Source organism: Piliocolobus tephrosceles, chromosome 20, assembly GCF_002776525.5.
Source record: "Piliocolobus tephrosceles isolate RC106 chromosome 20, ASM277652v3, whole genome shotgun sequence".
Classification (NCBI taxonomy): domain Eukaryota; kingdom Metazoa; phylum Chordata; class Mammalia; order Primates; family Cercopithecidae; genus Piliocolobus; species Piliocolobus tephrosceles.
In genome coordinates, this window is record NC_045453.1 from 19,048,513 (window position 1) to 19,067,071 (window position 18,559).

The 18,559-nt window shown below is 51.4% G+C and overlaps 1 protein-coding gene across 1 annotated transcript in view; it reads right to left on the reverse strand.

The window, feature by feature from the left end:
* Positions 1-18,559, reverse strand: part of CDH22 (cadherin 22) — a 139,430-nt gene that overhangs the window by 70,950 nt on the left and 49,921 nt on the right. Inside the window, exons 2-3 of the mRNA XM_023197094.1 lie at positions 10,553-11,209; positions 460-754 (exon numbers count right to left, since the gene is read on the reverse strand). Coding sequence (XP_023052862.1) covers positions 460-754; positions 10,553-10,810 — 553 coding nt within the window. The 5' untranslated portion in view covers positions 10,811-11,209. The remainder of the gene's footprint in view (positions 1-459; positions 755-10,552; positions 11,210-18,559) is intronic.

An 18,559-nucleotide genomic window follows, 5' to 3' on the forward strand; every position in this document is an offset into this window, starting at 1 on the left:
TGTGTGACTCTGTCCAGCTGTGCCTGTGTGTGTGACTCTGTCCAGCTGTGCCTGTGTTGGGGACTGGATCTATGAATGGGGTTGTATATCACTGTAGTGGTGAGTTATATGCGGGGCTGGGCTTGTGCATGTGGCATGTCCAGATCTGTGGCTGTGTCTACATATGTGACTGGGTGTGGCTGTATGAGCATGTCTGAGGGCATTACTGTGTCCACACGCAGGTCCACATTCATGGGGGGGCTGTGTCCGTGGAAGTGGCTGAGGTCATGTGTGTGGTTTTGTCCAGGACCATGCTTGACCCCAGGGGGCACTTGAGCTCACATCTGTACCCTGTATCCTGGGTCAGCAGGCACTTTCCTGTCCCTCCCCAGAGGATCAGCTACTCCCCTTCCCAGCAGGCTCCACTCCCCTTGGGGATCACCTTGATCCCACTCCCCACTCCCAGGGCCCACAGCCCACCTGTGGGTGAGAGTTCGGCCACGCTGCCAATATAGGGGCCGTGCAGGAAGCGGGGCTCACTGTCATTGATGTCCTGCACCTTGATGATGAACTCCGACTCGGGCTCCAGTAGGCGGTTGGTGGCGCGATCCCGAGCCTGGGCCCGCAGCGTGTAGAAGGTTTTCTGCTCGCGATCCAGGCGCTCCATGGCATGAATGTCGCCTGTCAGCTCGTCGATCAGGAAAATGGTCCCAGCACCCTCGCCTGAGATGGTGTACTTGATGGCCCCGTCACCCTCGTCAGAGTCGGAGTGGATCTGGGGAGGCAGAGAAGAAGGCAAGGTGGAGGCTGAGGAGGACTTTCTTCTTGGCTTCACTGTCCCATGCCTATTCCTGGGTGCCTATTCCTAAGCCCATCTCTTCTCCAACACATACACATCTTTAGTGAGGACACTGAGGCCCAGCAGCCACGCTCACTTACATCCCGGGCCTGGAGTGTTTCCTCAGTCCTCTGGGGTCCTCCCTGTCCCTGGACTCTACCTTCCCCTCTGCATTCAGAGTTATCAGCCTTGGAGGCAGATCTGAACATGGCCTCCCTGCTTACGATCCTCCAGTGGCTTCCCATTGCCTTCACAAAGAAGTCCAGCACCACTTCCACAGCTCTCTCCCCTTTAGCAGCACAGCCCTGACGATCCTGCCTTGAGTCCTGTCCTTGGTTCTCTGCCCTTGGAAAGTCTACTCATCTTGCAAAGTGCAACAAAAATGCCACCTCTTTCAGAAAGCTTTTCTGGATCCTCAGTCTCTCCCCACCTCTGGGATCTCTCAGTACATCAAGCCATCGTGATCATGTTCAGCCTTGTAGGATGGCTGTAGCCAACACTTCTCAAACTCTAATGTGCATGCAGTTCACCTGGGGATCTTGTTAAAATGCAGATTCTGACTCAGTAGGTCTGGGGCCAGGCCTCAGACTTTGCATTTCTAATAAACTTCCAGGCTGCTGGTCCATGAGCTCACTGTGAATTACAGGTCCACCGCTCCCTAGACTCTGCACCACAGGAGGTTGGGGTGGCATCTTCCTCATCTTGGTATATGGCGAACCAGGCTCAAGACATGGCACATGGCAGGGAGTGAAGGGAGACAGGAGGAAGGGATGTCAATTGAAAGAGCACCTTCTATGTGCTAGGCACTGGCTAAGCAATTTATGTACTTTTCTAGTTCAAGATACTTTTTTAAAAAAACCTGCTAGAGTAGGTTTTGCTATCTTTATTTTACAGATTTTTTCCCCCATTTCCTAATGAAGATTGGAGAAGTGGGATGGGTTCTTCAAGGTCAGGCCACTGGAAGAGCTGGTCTGACTCCACACTGGGCTTTCCCATTCCATCTAAAGCCTCCGGAGAGGAGTCCAGGGGAGGGGAGAGACAGTGCAACCTGGCCCAGCCTTGGCTCTGACATCTCCCTGTGCATCCTCACCCATCACTTTGCCTCTCTGGCTCTCAGTTGCTTCATCTGTAACACGGGAATCATATTAGCATCTTCCTCCCAGAGGTACTGAGGGGTTTGCTGAGTTGAGAATCCACACAAAGCCCTTAGCAGGTGTTACCAGGTGACATTTACAATATTTAACAGCCAGCATGGTGGGTGCACTGCCCAGGCAGTGGTACTGTAGCAGGATCCCTGCTGGGCCAGGCAGGAACCCTTTGGTTGCTGGATCACAGAGAGGCCCAAGGGGCTGAGAGAGTTGGGGCGAGGGAGAGGAAAGGGACTATTTACTTCAAGTATGGAGGTTTTTCATGGTTTTAACAACCAGTACAACTATACCAGTTTGTACTAGCTGAAAATCAGCCCTGTCTGAGACATAATGAGTGCCCAATAAATGGTAGCTATCGTTATTATTATATTATTACTAAATGTTAGCTATATATAACCAGGGTTTAATCTAGGCACTATTAGGCTCCAGATTCCAGGCTGTTTTCACTGCCCTGAGATCTCTTGGGTGAGGAACCAGCAAGAAGTCTGTTTTCTTGCAATCAGAAACACCTAAGTCCTTATCTTCCAATGCCCAAATCTCCCAGGCAGCTTCGCACAGAGGAAAATCCATTCCGATGAAGCTAATGGCTTTGGGCAGGTCCCTGCTCCTCTCTAAGCTTCCATGGAGATGGAGTGTGAATGAGAGAATCCCTAAAGTTCCTTTCCGGCTGGGGTGCTGTGAACCCCAGCCCACTCAGCAGGAGAACAGGTGCCCATGAAGTCATCACGAAGGGGGATAAAAGCCCATCCCCTGCCACGCAGGAGGAGCCGGGGTATAAATTCTGCTGGTAGAACTTTGTGTCTGAAAGGTGGATTATAGAAGTGCCATTTGGAAGATTGAATGGCCCATAAACATTTTCATATTTCATTAGCCGATTAATGGGCATCTCTCTCTTTTTGGCGAGTCTGCTGATTCTCAGCAGAAATTGCGGGGACTAAATGGAGGCGTCTGGTGGAACCTTTCCGGGTCCCCGTCCTGTTATAGATTGCCCCAATTAATGCCCGTCCTGGGCTCCACTGAGAAGCCTTCTTCCTGTCCAGTTACTGTTAATAGATTTCTCATAAGTGGCTGGATTGTAAAAACCTCATAACTCAGTTTAATGCCCCCAATAAAATTATTTCAGGACATCGGCCCTGAATCATTGGCAGTGCTGAGGATGAGGAGACCTGTCTCTCCTGTTTGCTGTTTATACATTTTTTTCTACCATTGCCCCAGGGGAGATGGGATGAGAGGGGGTGATTCTGTTCCCTTTTGGGGTGCTTCTACCTGCTTCCCAGTCTGATCTGTTGTCAGCTTATTTCATTAGCAAACACTTCTGAGCAGTGTGATAGAATAGACACCATTCGAAGAGATGCTTAACAGCTATAATCTTATTAGTCTTCATCATTGCCCTGTGAAACATTATCATTCCCATTTCTCAGGTTAGAAAACTGAGGCACAGAGAGGGGGAGTCATGTGCTGTGTCACATGGCTAACTGCGGGAAGTACTCTCCTGACTCTACTACTCACTAATGTTGGGACCATGGGTTTGTCAATTTTACCTCTCTGAGCCCCTGTGTTTCCACCTGAGAAATCAGACCGAGCCCTACTTGGCACAGGTGTGGGGAGGATTAGATGAGAGCATGTTTACATTGACCTAAGCACTCTGCTAATGGTTGTTTCCTTCCCTTTCCATCTCCTGGCTCTCCATCACATCTCTGCAGCCCTTGACGTTTTAATTCAGACCCCAGGCAGGGCTCACTTATGAGTGAGGAATGGAGAGGAGGGAGTACAGCCTAGTGGTGATGTCATCTTCTGTGGAATATGATGCAGAGCTCACCCTGGGGCCTACTGGCTGCTCTCTGGGGACTGCAGAGTCAGACAGGGGCAATCGGCCTGGGCAGGAGCTAAGATCTGGGAGTTACGAATTCAGGCCCAGCTGGGGCTGCCTGCCCTGCCTGCCTGGGTCCTGGCTCCAGAGTGAAGGGGGAATGCCTCTGGCTCTGCCCTAAGAAGATATTTCTCAGGACTCTCAGCTGTGAGTGGAGGATGGAAGATAGTGCTCTCATTTATTGAGCACCCACTATGTGTCAGACATGTGTTACAGGCCATCTGCAGAAATTGAGCTTGACTTTGTGGGGTTTGCAAATGTATCCCTATTTTCCAGGTGAAGAGACTGAGATGGCCGCAGGTCTGTTTGACTCCAAAGTCCAGTTTGGTTTCTCTGCAGTCTCTGGGAGTCTGGCTAGTCTGCTTATAATGCCTGTAGCAGAGGATGAGGGAGAAAAGGGGAAGGAGTGGGCTACCGGGTGGCCACTGGGCTGCACAGCTTGGACAGTGGCCTTGACACCAGTCTTTTGCCCTGTGCCCTGCAGGCCACAGTCATCGGTGACCTCTTCTCTCTAAGCCTCCATTTTACCATTTGGAAAAGAACCTCAAGCCACACATCAGGAAAGATTACGTGCTTTGGAGTCAGAATCAGCTCTGTACCAGCTTCAGCTTTGCCAGCAACCTGTGCACGCCCCTGGGCAAGTGGCTACCCTTCCCTGAGCCTCAGTTTTCTCATCTGTAAATGGGGCTAATATTGCTTCACCACATACATTCTGAAGATTCATAAGATAATATATGGAAGCTCCCTGCACTTAGTAGGTGCTCAATGTAAATTAGTTCCCTCTCCTTTTCCTGTGCTGGTCTCAGGAGGGGTTGAGGGGTCACCTAGTTCATCCCCTATCTCCTGATACAAGAACCACACAGATTCAAATCCTGACCCACTGGAGATCTAGGGGCCATGATCCAATCAATGCCTTCTTGTCTTTCAAACTCAGCTTGTTTCCTCCTCCAGGCAGCCCTCTTAGATGCCCTCTCATTTGGTTGAAGAGACCTCACCTGCTCCGTTCCTGCCCCATACACAAACCCCTCCACTCCACACCCTCCTGTAACTTCTAGTGTTGCCCATCTGTGTCCCCAGCTGTCACGGGCCTCAAGGTATGGACTAAGTTAGGTTTGTCTATGTCAGAACTCTCTGTGCCTGGCACACACTAGGTACCCTGACAATGGCTGCAGAGAAAATACAGGGGGTGGGAAAGTTGAATGTGTGTGCGTGTGTGTGTGTATGTGTGTGTGTGCACGTGAGTGTGAGTTTGCAAGCTCCTTGAGGGTCAAGCATCTGGCTGTTTATTCCAACTCCCCAGCACCCAGCACGGGTCACAGCATCAAACGTATTGAATACATGAATAATAAAGTATACAACTGTCATCAGACTCCCCCAGTTGTCTTCTGGGATTTCTGGAGAATTCAGCCACTCTTAAATCCCAGGTACACATGGACAATCGCTGGGAACTTAAAACACTCCAGGCACAGTTCTAGACCCTTTACCGCTATCTCATTGATGTCTCATCTTGTGCATCAGAACTTAATCTCTCCCCATTGTGTAGGTGGGCAAATTGAGGACCAGAGAGGGTCTAAACCCCACCTAAAGTCACACAGGTAATGAGAGACGGCCCCAAAGCCTGACACAACATTCAGAGTTCTTTCTACCACATCAAGTGTGGCCAGCCTTGGAGGAGAAATCCCCCTCAAGCCCCATCCCTTGATCATAAACAACACGAAAAACACAAGAGTGATGGTTTCTCATCCCAGGGGGCTGAAAAATGGGATTTATGAAGCCATTAATTACTTCCTCCTAATTAAATCAAAATTAAATGCGAGCAGAGGTACGTTTTCCTTATTAAAGACAATTAAACGGACAGTGCGGCTACGCAAATAAAATGAGTCCAGGATTTAAACGGAAAGCAAATCAAATAAAAAGCCTCCCCGGAATGAGGGGTCTGTTCACAACCGTGCTACTCGTAAACCAGGAGTTCATCAATTTTCTTTAAATATTAGCAACTTAATTAAATCTGCTCTCCTCCCCACTTTAATCCTGCCGTATATCTAAAATAGATCTCACCGCCTACAGGAGTTGGTCATAAGTGCTGACCCCATAATTCTATCTTTTTTTAAAAAAATTAAAAATCCTACAAAATCCACATCCAGCTGACAGAAGCCTCGGGGGAAATTACAGTTCGGAAAAGGGATTAGTCAGAGTACCCAGATTTTATGGAAATGCTGGGAGGTTGCTTTGAGGGTGGGTGTCATGAGAAGGTCGGGGAGAGGTGCGCCAGGGTTGCCAATGGGGGCAGGGCCACAGAAGGAGCTGTTCGTGTGGGGCCTGGGCGACAACCGCGGGGCCCAGCAGTTCCTGTGGGTGCTGACAGAAGCCTGGCGGCGAGTGATGGAGGAGGTGGTTGTAAAATAGGTTACCGTCGGGCGCCTGGGGTTCACTCTGCGGATGGTGCTGTTGCTAAGCTACCTTTAGAATTCGACAAGGACGGATGCTCCGAGCGGCTCCCTGGGGTGGGGGGAACCAGGAAGCAGTGAATTAACTGAAACCGTGGTGAAGTCCTTTCTTCCTGAAGAGTGAGAGAGCGTGGTATGAGAGTGTGTGTTTGCATTCACGTGTGTGCCCACACAAGCACTCGTACATACGAGGGACTCAGCTGGAAAGGGGACAGGTGGCTTTTAAAAGCCCAAGCTCATATTCCTAGGGTGGGGAGGGGTGGGCTAATGACAAACTTCCCCCCACTTAGTGGTAAGAAGCTATAACGTTAAGTTGCCAAAAAGACTTTTTGGGATTTGAGGTGGGAGTTTGTAGTTAGATGGTACACTCAAGATAGTGGAACTCTCAATAATAGTGAGACTTACGAGGTGAGACTTAACAATAATAAAAATGAATACTTACTGAGCATGTGCCAGGACCCAGCAAGTATTCTAGGTTCTTGATAAATACTAACTCATTGACTCCCCAAGGCCAGCCTTTGAGCTGGGTCCTAGTAATAGCCTCACTTAACAGATAAGGAAACTGAGGCACAGAGAGGGTGAATACAGTCAGCCCTCTGTATCCATGGGTTCCACATCAGTGAATGCAACCGACCAAGGATCAAAAACATTCAGAAACAAAATTGGGTCTGTACCGAATATGTACAGACATTTTTCTTGTCCTTCTCTAAACAATATAGTATAACAACTATTTGCATAGTGTTTACACTGTATTAGGTATTATCAATACTCTAGAGATGATTTAAAGTGTATGGGAGGATGTGCATAGGTTATGTGCAAATGCTCTGCTATTTTATATTGGGTTTTGGTATTCACGGGAGGTCCTGGAACCAATCCCCCATCGAGAGATACCGAGGGACAACTGTAAAGTGCCCAAAGTTAGGAAGATCATAAGCAGCCGAGCTGGGAATTGAGCCCAGGCAGTACAGCTCCAGGTGGCCCTTTAACCACACACAATGCCACCTCTCATAAGAAAGTGCACATTGGGCAAATATTTGCGAAGAGATGAAACCTCTCCCTCCCTGGATGGAGTGCTTTTCTGGAGATGGCCTTGAGGGTAAGAGAGCAGGGCAGGGGCTCTGGGTGAAGGTGATAGAGGAGGAGGGTGACAAGTCCCAACAGCAGTGGCAATTGTGGGGAGAGGTTTCTGGGGGAAACAGAAAGGGCCCTGGGCCCGCACAGTGCTTGACTCCTGGCAGCTGCTTAATATGAAGCTCTTGAAGTGAGCATGGAGATTGTGTTAGGAGACCTAGTTTCTTGGGTTGGTTCTGCAGCTATGTTGCTGTATAGCCTTGGCATGATCTTCTCTGCCTCTGGGCCTCAGTTTCCCCTCCTTCCAATGAAGGGAGCTACAGGGCCCTCCCCTGCTTATAGACTGTGGTTCCCTGAGATGGGGGTGGGGTCAGTTTATGCTGTTGAGGTGATAAAGGCTAGGTAGGGGCAGATGAAAGCGTGAGTCAGAAGCTGGTTTTCTCATCTTTTCAGGATGTGGGTGGCTGGGGAGGCTTTTGCAGAGCCCTAGCTGCTGGGCGGACAGCAGGGCTGAAGTGCCTGAGATGACCACTTCCTCTTACATTTAGGCAGATGCATCAGTCCTTTCCTGTGTCTCCGAGGTTTTCCTGGACCAAAGGCCTTTTCCCAGGTCTGGGAGTCTCAGAGGGGTCTGGAAAATCAGGCTGGGATTGGCCTCTTCTCTTTCTCTGTTGGGGGCTTAAAAGCTTCAACTCAGGGAGCCAGGCTCGGTGGCTCACGCCTGTACTCCCAGCACTTTGTGAGGCCGAGGCAGGTGGATCACTTGAGGTCAGGAGTTCAAGGCCAGACTGGCCAACATGGTGAAGGCTCATCTCTACTAAAAATACAAACATTAGCTGGGCATGGTATAATCCCAGCTACTTGGGAAGCTGAGGCAGGAGAATCGCTTGAACCCGGCAGTGGAGGTTGCTGTGAACTGAGATCGTGTCACTGCACTCCCGCCTAGGCAACAGAGCAAGTTTCTGTCTCAAAAAACAAAAACAAAAACAAAACCACCGCCGCCACCACCAGCAACAAACACTTTGACTCACACAGATTCAAGTCTTGGCCATGCCACTCACCCATGACTATGACTTTGCCCTCTGTTACTTCAGTTTCTTTACCTACCAAAGGGAATGATGATTTCTACCTTGCAGTTTAAGGGTTAAGTACTTTATATGGGAATACTAAAAAACAGCAACAACAAACAAGCCGCAGGCTGAACACTTTACGTGCTCTGTTTTCTTCTTTAATCTTCAACAACCTTAGGAAGCCGGCTCTCTGAGCTCCTATTTTTACAGATGAAGAGACTGAGTGTTGGGGCGGCAAAGGAACTTGTTCAAGGTCACACAGTGAAGGGGTTGGCAGAACCAGGCCTCAAACTCAGGTTTGTCTGCCTCCAAAGCCTTCATTCTTAGCGATTTCACCTTTGGCTACTACCTATCATATAGCAGCCTTGGTCACTCCATCCCCAGCCCTCACCCCATTCTACCAGCGCCACCATCTCCCACACCTGACTGGGAGTCAGGAGTCCTAAGCTTTGCCACTAGGTTGCTGGATGATCTTGAGCAAGGCCTTGAACCTATCTGAGCTCTGTCTGTCAAATCCTTGCTCAGCTTAATTCGTGGGAATCATTCATTCATTCATTCAGCCATATGTATGGAAGGGAAAGTAGCTTTGGGCCAGGGATTACTGTGTCTAGACCAGAGAAAATATGAGCTTCCTGCAAGGCAAACCCAAAGGTTTACATCTAGACTTTCCTTCTCTCCTTGTCAAGGATCCTGATCTCTGAGCCTCAGAACTGCCTCCTAGTTCTCAGACTCATTTAAGCACACAGGAAGCTCTGGAGTTGTCTTTACCCACCCACATTGCTGACCAAGACTTCCTGGAAAGCTAATTGGCCTTAACAAAAGCCAGATACTGTCCCGGGGCACCACCCCACTTTCATGCCCTACAATCACCCTCCACTTCAACACCTCAACTGCTGACAAGGCTCTGAGCAAACCAGCTATTTTCAGGCCTCCAAGTCTTTGCATAGGTTACGTCCTCTTTCCCACCAGCCTGATGAACTCCTACACCTACGTCAAAACCCAGTTCAGGTGTTTTCTCCTCCATGAAGCCAGACAAAATATACTATTTAATGATTGCCTACTCAGTGCCCAGTGCTGACTCGTGAAGCTTTTTATGCACCAGGGTGCCTCTGCCACTCTGGGGATCCCAAACTGGCAGAGGCTGGATCTCACTCGCCTTTTCTCCCTAGCATCACACTCGGGCCCCACAAGGGGCTCAGGAATTGAATGGATGAATAAAAGTCCTTCTCAGCTCCTTATACTCTTGTGGCACAGATCTTCAGCCAGATTTACCAGCATTTACTCAGAGAGTTTGAGAAAGTAGTTTCATTCATTCATTCATTTATTCACTTAATGAACCATTTGCAAGCAATGTCTGTGCTAGGCACTGGGGATTTCATGGCCAGCAAAACAAACATGGTCTAATAGGAAAGACACACATTAATTGCACAATCAAATAAACACATGCATAATTAAAGTGTTATGAAGGAAAGATGCTGGGACCTCAAGGGGGATGTGACAGCAGATCTGTCCTAGTCTGGTGTGGGCAGGAAGGGTTTCTCTGAGAAAGTGGCATTGGAGCTGTAGTGTGAGTGTCAGGTCATCATTGGAAGGAGCAGGAAAGAGCAGTTCAGCGGGAGAAACAACTTAGGCAAAGGGGCAGTGGCAGGAGTGTGCATGGGGCATTGACTGACTTTCAGAAGCGCAACAGAAGGGCAGTGAGGCTGAAACTCAGAGAGTGTGGCAGGAGATGAGGCTGGAGGAGGAGCCAGATCTTTGTAGTCAATGGATAGAATTTGGGCTAGACCCCAAGTGCATCGGGAGCTGCTGAAGAATTTTAAGCAGAGTGGCTAGAGTATGTGTGTGAGAGGACCAGATTTGCAAACTCGTTCCTAAATCCCGCATGCATCTAGCTACAGGATGGGCTGGGATTGCCTGCTGGGCTCTCTCTAAGATGAGGGGGAGGAGAGGAGGCCACGGGGCAGAGTGGGAGTGGGGCTGTGGACTCCCTTATCAGTCTTTGGCCAGGGAGCAGAAGGAGGCACATGAAACGTGGATTTAAAAGGAAAGGTGAACTAGGGTTTCTTGTATCTACCAGTGGGTGTCCTCAGGGTCCTGGGATCTGGAGTTGGAGTGGGGCCCCACTTTACCTTGCCCACGTACAGGGGCTCCGTGCCCGTGTACTCCTCCACCACGAAGAACTGGTTCCACACCCAGCCGCGTTTGACGCGGCCGGCTCCCAGCGCGCCGTCCTGCCGTGCTCCAGGCGCCGACGGCGCGGGCGTGCCCGCTGCCCACAGGCGCCCCAGCAGCGTCGGCGGCGGCGGCAGCAGCAGCAGCAGCATCAGTAGCGCGGGGGACAACGCGGCTCCTGCCCGGAGTCCCCTACCTTCGGGCCTCGGCCTCATGCTTGGCCTGCGCGGGGCCGGGGCCCAGGAGCATGGACGGGAGGCACCAGGGCGCCGCTGCTCGGTCGCACAACGATGCGGCGCCGTGTCACATGGTGGCCTCAGCGTGGCCGCCGGGATGTCGACCCCGACGGGGCACCCGGACAGGCCCGCGGCCCTGAACGCCGCCCAGCCTCGGGGGTGCCCGGCTGGAGGGGGAGGGGGCGCGGCCGCATCCGGGGCATGGACAGCCCCCGGGGTCCCCGCCCGCGCCCCCCTCGCCGCGTCGCGTGCGGATCACCAGGCAGCGCCTGGACAGCTCCAGCGTCGGGGAAGCGCCATGGTTCCTGCGCAGAGAGGATGCGGGTTGAGGCAGGCAGATCCCGCCAGGATTAGGGGCCTTCCCCTTCCATCAGGAGCCTGCAAGAGAAACAAGAAATCATCAGATGGGGCTTCTGTGTAGGGAGGGTGGGCAAGTTGAGTCTATCTTTCCTCTTGTAGGTACTAACTAAACACCTTCTGTATGCCTGGTACTGTGCAGGGTGGGACAGGCACCATAGCGACTCACAGTGGTCCCCTCTTCTTGGAGCCCATAGTCTAGTAGGCGCCCTCTCCCGCACACCGCAGCCTCTCCTTTCACCTGGCATCACACGCCCCTGCTCTCCCAACCTCCTGCGCCTTTCTCACAGGCCCTCCCCAGCTCAGCCTTCATGCCCACACAAGCAGAGACCCTAGTAGGTGGCGCCCCTGACCTGGCTGACGATGTCTCCAGCCCTACTCAGCCCCAGAAATCCCCCACCCCAGGTGCTTCTAGAAGACATCTTCAAGAGCCCCCAAGACCCAGGCCTCCTCGGTGTACAGAAGTCCAGCACCCAGCTCACTACCCAATACGCCTGCCTTCCTATCCATCGCGCCGCAGACAGGTCATTCCATCTGAAACAAGCACCAAGGGAAGGCCCTCTGATGTGCTCCTACCCCCGCACCAGCTTCTAGGGATAGAGCACATGAGTCCCAGAGGGCCTGGCTTGGAGACACCCCCAGTGACTCCAGGCAGGGTCACAACCCCTCTGAGGTTGCCTCTGGTGCCTCCACATTCCCCCAGAAAACATTTCTTTCCCACAGTCCGAGAGACCCCTTTCCTCCCCACTCCTGGGCCAGCCTGCCGTCCCCAGATCCATCCATCTCTCCTCCCCTCTCTCCATCAGATCCTGCTTTCAGCAGGAAAGGATCTGAGGGACTAACGCCTACTCAAGCCATAATGATGAATAATGGCTTAATGTGGGTGTTTACAGGGGACAGTGATGCTGCTTAATGGAGGAATTTCAGGCACAGAGAGGAGTGCATGGAGGTGAGAGGCTCAATCCCCACTTGTCCTTCCCCTGAGTCCAGTTCAGCTCAGTGCAGCAGCTCAGTTCCACCAAGCTTCAACTTCCTGCCAGGTTGGGCCGGTTGCCAGGGGCAAGGTAAATAAGCTCACAGTTTAGTGGGGTGGAAGGTGAAACCCTTCTTATAACAACCTAAATGCCAGGTGGCATGTGATCAGGGCTATAAAAGTGTCTGTGTGTGGACAACCTGAGACCTGTGGGGCTCAGGGAAGGGACTGAGCTCGGGTGTTTGGAAAGGGAAGGTAGGTGGGAGACAATCAGGGCTACTTCCTGGAGGAGGTGGCGTCTGAGCAGATGGGAAGAAAAGGGTGGGCATTTCAGGCAGAGGAGCGCGCATGATGGCTGAGTGGTCTGGCCAGTTTGGGGAGTTAGATTGTGAACAGGGGTGTGTGTTTGGGCAGATGGTGTGTAGCGGGGTCAGGGTCGGGGGCTGACCTGGCCCTAGCCAGATCTTCCTGAGAACAAAGGAAGTGGCCTAACTCTAGTGAGGAAGAAATGCAGACCACCTTCTTTAACCCAGCATCACAGTGGGCAATGCCCGTCCCTTTAACTCATGGGAATCACAACTCTGAAAGTTGTTTTATGCCTATTTTGCAGATGCCTAATTCCCCAGTGCTTTTTTTCTAGAATCTGCGCCAGAAAATCTTTATGGAAGGAGTTTCAGGGTGGGGAGTCATTGCTGGAAAGTGAGGGTGATGATAGTGAGGGGGTTAAACTGTAGTTCCGGGCTATGACAGTGGGAAAATGTCCACACTCCATAGGTAGGAATGGAGGGAGGGGTCTGGAACATGCTGTTCCCTCTTTCCCTATAGGCCCAGCCTGAACTCATGGGGCCAGGAGGACCCATGATCCTGCTGTGAACATACCCTGCCTGGGTGTAGAATGACTTCTATGGACCTGGGCACGAGGCTCCCCAACCCTGACAGCTCTGCTCTGCAAGCCCTGCTCTGTGCTGCCGCCTCCAGGGATCTGGCTTTGATTCCCCGCATTATGACCTGGGCTGGTCGTAATGAGGCTGGAGTTGTGGGTGAGGAGGAGGTGCCGCTCCGAAGTCTTCATTTCCTGGAGCGTAAGGCTTCCCTGGGTGCACCATGGGAACTCTTCCCCCAACTCCAACAAGCAGCTCCAGGGCCCATCACAGCCCTGTAGGGATGCAGAGGAGGGGAGAGGCTGAAGGGAGAGAGAATTTGGAGGGGGGCTGCTGCCACTTCTGGAGAGGGCTGTGGAGGTCGATGGAGCGGCATGTCAAGGGGAGATCTGCCAGTGTTTGCAGGCACCCAGCTGTTGCTCTCCTTCCCTCCTTTCCTTTATTTCTTTGTTTCTAACATCTTTTACAAGGATGGGAGGCTCTGAGATTCATTCAGTCACCAAACATGAGGGTCTGCTACAAGCAGGGAGACAGAACAGTGTTTTATCTTTTCACTCATTCATTTATTGAACATAAGTTAACAATCGCTTTCTGTTTAAGACAGCAAGATGCAATCAGTTATTCAGCGATCTATCAGCAAAGAGATGCATTTCTTCTGGTTATTCCTTCACTCTTTCCACATATATTTACCAGCACTTCTCTAATGCCAGTCCATGTACTGGGCACTGGGGACATAGCAATAGAAAAAATGAAGTTCTGGCCGAGAGTGGTGGCTTGAGTCTGTAATCCCAACATGTTGGGAGGCCAAGGCGGGTGGATCACTTTAGGTCAGGAGTTCGAGACCAGCCAGGTCAGCATGGTGAAACCCCATCTCTACTAAAAATACAAAAATTAGCCAGGCATGGTGGTGGGCATCTGTAATCCCAGCTACTCGGGAGGCTCAGACAGGAAAATCGCTTGAACCTGGGAGGTGGAGGTTGTAGTGAGCCGAGACCGCGCCACTGCCCTCCAGCTTGGGCGACAAAGTGAAACTCCATCTCAAAAAAAAAAAAGAAGTCCTGGCCTTCGTGAACGGGGACACAGATAATAGAGGAATTAATCTACAGTATAATTTCAGGGAGTGGTAAACATTGAGAAGAAAAGTAAAGAAGGAGGAAGTGGAGAGAGAATGATGGAAGGAATGGAGTGAGTGCGTTGTTAAAGATACGATATCAGGGAAGGAGGGCCTCTCAGAGGAGGTGGCATTGGGCCAAGTCTGGAAGGATGAGAAGGAGCTGTGCACAAAATAGTTCCACACAGAGGGAACAGCCTGTGCAAAGATCCAGAGGGTGGGACGAGCTGAGATGGCATTTGTAGCTAAAGCGCAGGACGCATCTGGACATGTGGAATTTGGGGTGTTGGGGAAGAGAAGGCACTCTTGGTAGAAGGGCTGTCCAAGGCAAAGGCCTGGAGTCAGATCCCCATTTTATATATTTTAAAAATTTTATTTATTTATTTTTGAGACGGAATTTCTTTCTGTCACCCAGGCTGGAGTGCAGTGGCGTGATTTCGGCTCACTGCAACCTCTGCCTCCCCGGCTCAAGCAATTCTCCTGCCTCAGCCTCCCAAGTAGCTGAGATTACAGGGTGCATGCCACCACACCTGGCTAATTTTTAAATTTTTAGTAGAGATGGGGTTTCACAGGCTGTTCTTGAACTCCTGACCTCAGGTGATCCACCCACCTCGGCCTCCCAAAGTGCTGGGATTACAGGTGTGAGCCACCGTGCCTGGCCAAGATCCCCACTTTAGAGAGGAGGAAAGCAGAGTCCAGGAGGACTCTATCAAGCCTACTTCATGACAAAGTGGTGCCTCAAACCTGGCACTTGGACTCCCCAGGCATAAGGCATCTCTGGGGAATGGGAAAAAACGCACCTCTAGGTGACTGAAACCCAGTGTCGGAGTCACAACTGGCAGGGCAAGGCTGCCCCCACTCGTGAGGGCAATCTGCATTATTGTTTGAGGGTGGAGCCCTGGCCCTCCCATCCTCACCTCTCCCTCCTGCTCCTGGCCCTTCATACCTCAGCCTACAGGTCCTCCCTCAGGCATCTTGGCTAGGTGCCCTGGCAGCCTGCCAACTCTTCACTGCTCTGCACAGCCCTGCTAGGGCTGCCACAGACATGTCGGCCTCCTCCCTCCCTTCCTCCCTTCCTCCTTTTCTTGCTCCAGCTGCTTTTCCTGAATGGATGGTGACTACAGGACCCTGTCTTGGCATTCAGAATCAGTCCAGGGAGGCAGCTGTGGAGTCCTGCAGCCGCATTCAGCTCTCCTGGGAACCCCTCCCATGAGACCTGGGGCATGTTGGTGGCCTTCCCTGGTCCTCAGGTCTCAGCCTACTGCACAGAGCTGTTTAATCCCAAATGAAATTAAAAACTGAGCCCAGGCCTGGCTCAATTAATTTTGGGTCTGCCCTGTCCACACTTCAGCCTCACCTCCTATAATCTGTCCGTCTGCCCAAGGGTCTACATATATGCCTATGGCTTCTATGTGCATGCGAACATGTGTCTGCAGTCACTTATGTGACTGAGTGTGCATGAGGATTTGATGTACATTCCTTCATTTCACAAATATTTATGAGTTTCCACTCTGTGTTGTTCTAGGCACAGCAAAAAGAAACAGGTACAGTCCTTGCCAGGTGGGGACACGGACAATAAACAAATAACATGTCAGACAATGGCAAGTGCAGTGGAGAAAGCAAAGCAGAGTAAGGGGCAGGAAGTTCTGGGGATGGTGGGATTTGCTGTTTATCCATCTATCATCATTATTACAAATGATCATTTATGCAGGCTAGCCAGGGAAGGCCTTGTCATTAAGATGAGATTTAAACAGAGATCTGAAGTGAGGGGCAGAGGGGTTGTGCACAAAACTGGGAGAAGAGGGTTTCAAGCTGAGGCAACAGCAGGTGCAAAGACCCTGAGGTCAGCAGCACGTGTCTAGTGGGAAGGAGGAACATGAGGGGGTCCTGTGTTGCTGAAGTGGAGTGAGTGCAGAGGAAGCAGCAGCCGACGAGGTCAGAGAGGGTGGAGGTGTAGTCAGAGCCTACAGGCTCTCTTGGGTTTTTACTGTGAGTGAGATGAGACCCCTAAGAGGGTTTGAGCAGAGGAGTGACATGATCTGACTTACGTTTTAAAAGATCATTCTGGGCTGGGTGCAGTGGTTCATGCCTGTAATCTCAGCACCTTGGGAGGCTGAGGCAGGAAGATTCCTTGAGGCCAGGGGTTCAAGAGCAGCCTGGGCAACATATCAAGATCCTATCTCTACAAAAAACTATTAAAAATATTAGGCAAGAATGGTGGCATGTGCCTGTAGTCCCAGCTACTTGGGAGACTGAGGCAGAAGGATTGCTTGAGCCCAGGAGTTCAAGGCTGCCGTGAGCTGTGATCACACCACTAACACTCCAGCCTGGGCGACAGAGTGAGACCCTGTCTCTAAAAGAAAAAAGAAAAAAAAAAGTCCAGGCATGGTGGCTCATACCTATAATCCTAGCACTTTGGGGGGCTGAGGCAGCTGGATCATTTGAGCCCAGAAGTTCGAGATCAGCCTGGGCAACATGGCAAAACCCTGTCTCTACAAAAATAAAAAAATAAATAAATAAATAGAAATATTAGCTGGGCGTGCTGGCATGTGCCTGTAGTCCCAGCTACTCAAGAGTCTGAGGTGGAAGGATCACCTGAGCCTGGGGAAGTCAAGGCTGCCATGAGACATGATCACGCCAGCCTGGGTGACAGTGAGGCCTTGTCTCAAGAAAAAACAAATCACGCTGGCTGGCTATTGCGTTAAGATAGGCAGGTGCTGGGGTTGGGAGGGGCCTATGGGAATATTTCAATAATCCGGCAGAGGACTAGTTGGGGGCTTTGATCAAGGGGGAGCAGTGGAGATGCTGGGCCACAGAATATGTTGACGGGTCAGAAATGGGGTTCATGGGAAGACAGCAACTGAGTGTGACCATGCCCTCAGCCTGGGTAGAGGCAATGATGGTGTTTCCTTTCATTCAGAGTTGAAGACGGCAGGAAGAGCAGATTTGGGAGGTGGTCAGGAACTGACCTTGATGTGTTACAATCAGTTTTTGGACAGGTTACACCCCAAATCTCTGTTAGACATAAAGCAGAGATGCAGAGCAGGCTTCTGTGCCTATGGCCAGGAGTTCAGGGTGAGGTCCTGCTGCAGGTAGCAATTTGGGAATTTGAGTGGCATGTAAAGTTGAGACTGGGTGACAGCACCAGGGAGTGACTGTTGATGGAGAAGAGATCTGGGGACTAAATGCTGGGGGACCACAGCTATCGTGATCCAGGAGATGAGGAGGAAATAGCAAGAGACTGACAGAGAGAAGGGGAGGAACAGGGAGACATCCTGGGAGCCAACAGAAGAAAGTGCTACAGGGAGGGAGTGGTGAACTGTGCCAAATGCTGCCATTGCAGGGTGAGCATCTGTCCAACTGTGCCTGGGACAGCTCCACGGCATAACTGTTCACAATGTCCCCCAGTTTGGATGATAAATCATGTGATCCTACTGACAGGTCAGATGTGGACTTTGACTTAACCATTGGAGTTAGTGAGGCGGGGGTCATTAGTGACCTTGCTGGCAGCAATTTGGTGGAGTGGTGGGTGCACACGCTTGACTGGAACAGGTTCAAGAGAACCGGGAGGAGGGAAGGTGGGGACATGTGTGGGTGGGCGACGGCCCCTCTTGGGATTTGTGAAGGTTCATTTGCCTGCCCCCGCCCCCCAACCTCATCCCAGTAGAGATGGCTCAAGACAGAGGCTCAGGACACAAATCAGCATACACATAATGCAACCAAGGCAGCTTCAGCTGTGTGGGGAGGGCCAGAAGAGCCCCCTTGTCCCTGCATCCCCTCCTGTACTCTTCCCATCTCTCCTGCCACAGGGCCCAGCCAGACAGGTGAGTCTTTGTCCTTGCCCAGGCTCCCGTGACTTGGTAGATCCTCACTGCTCCTGCCTTGGGCTGAGTTCCTCTAGCGGGTATGGGAAGAGGAGAGCAGCCCCAACCCTGGGTGTGCTCCCTCTCTCCCAGCTCCCCAACAGCCTCGGGGAGAGTCCCACAGCTCCAGTCTCTGGCAGTCACTGAGTACCTGCTGTGCTCTGGGTCCTGTCACTCTGGGGGACACACAGAGAGAGCAGGCACTATGCGAGAAATATTAACAAATTGAGGCAGCATAGACATCAACCACCCTGACTGCAGGGTCCCAGGGGCCAAGGAGAGGGGAGGTCCAGGAGATCCCTGTGGTAGGAGGCTAGAATGACAGGATCAGGTGATCTTCAGGGGGTTTGGGACAGCGTCTATTTACCAATAGTGATGAAGCATTTCTATACACATTACAGCCACACTACGTGTACTTGACTCTCAGCCCTGGAAATAGGCCAGACGTGATCCCTGCTCTCAAGGCAGTCACAGCCTACGGTAGAGACATCCATTCCTTAATTCATTCATTCCACAAACTCTTACAGAACATTCCCGCCGGGC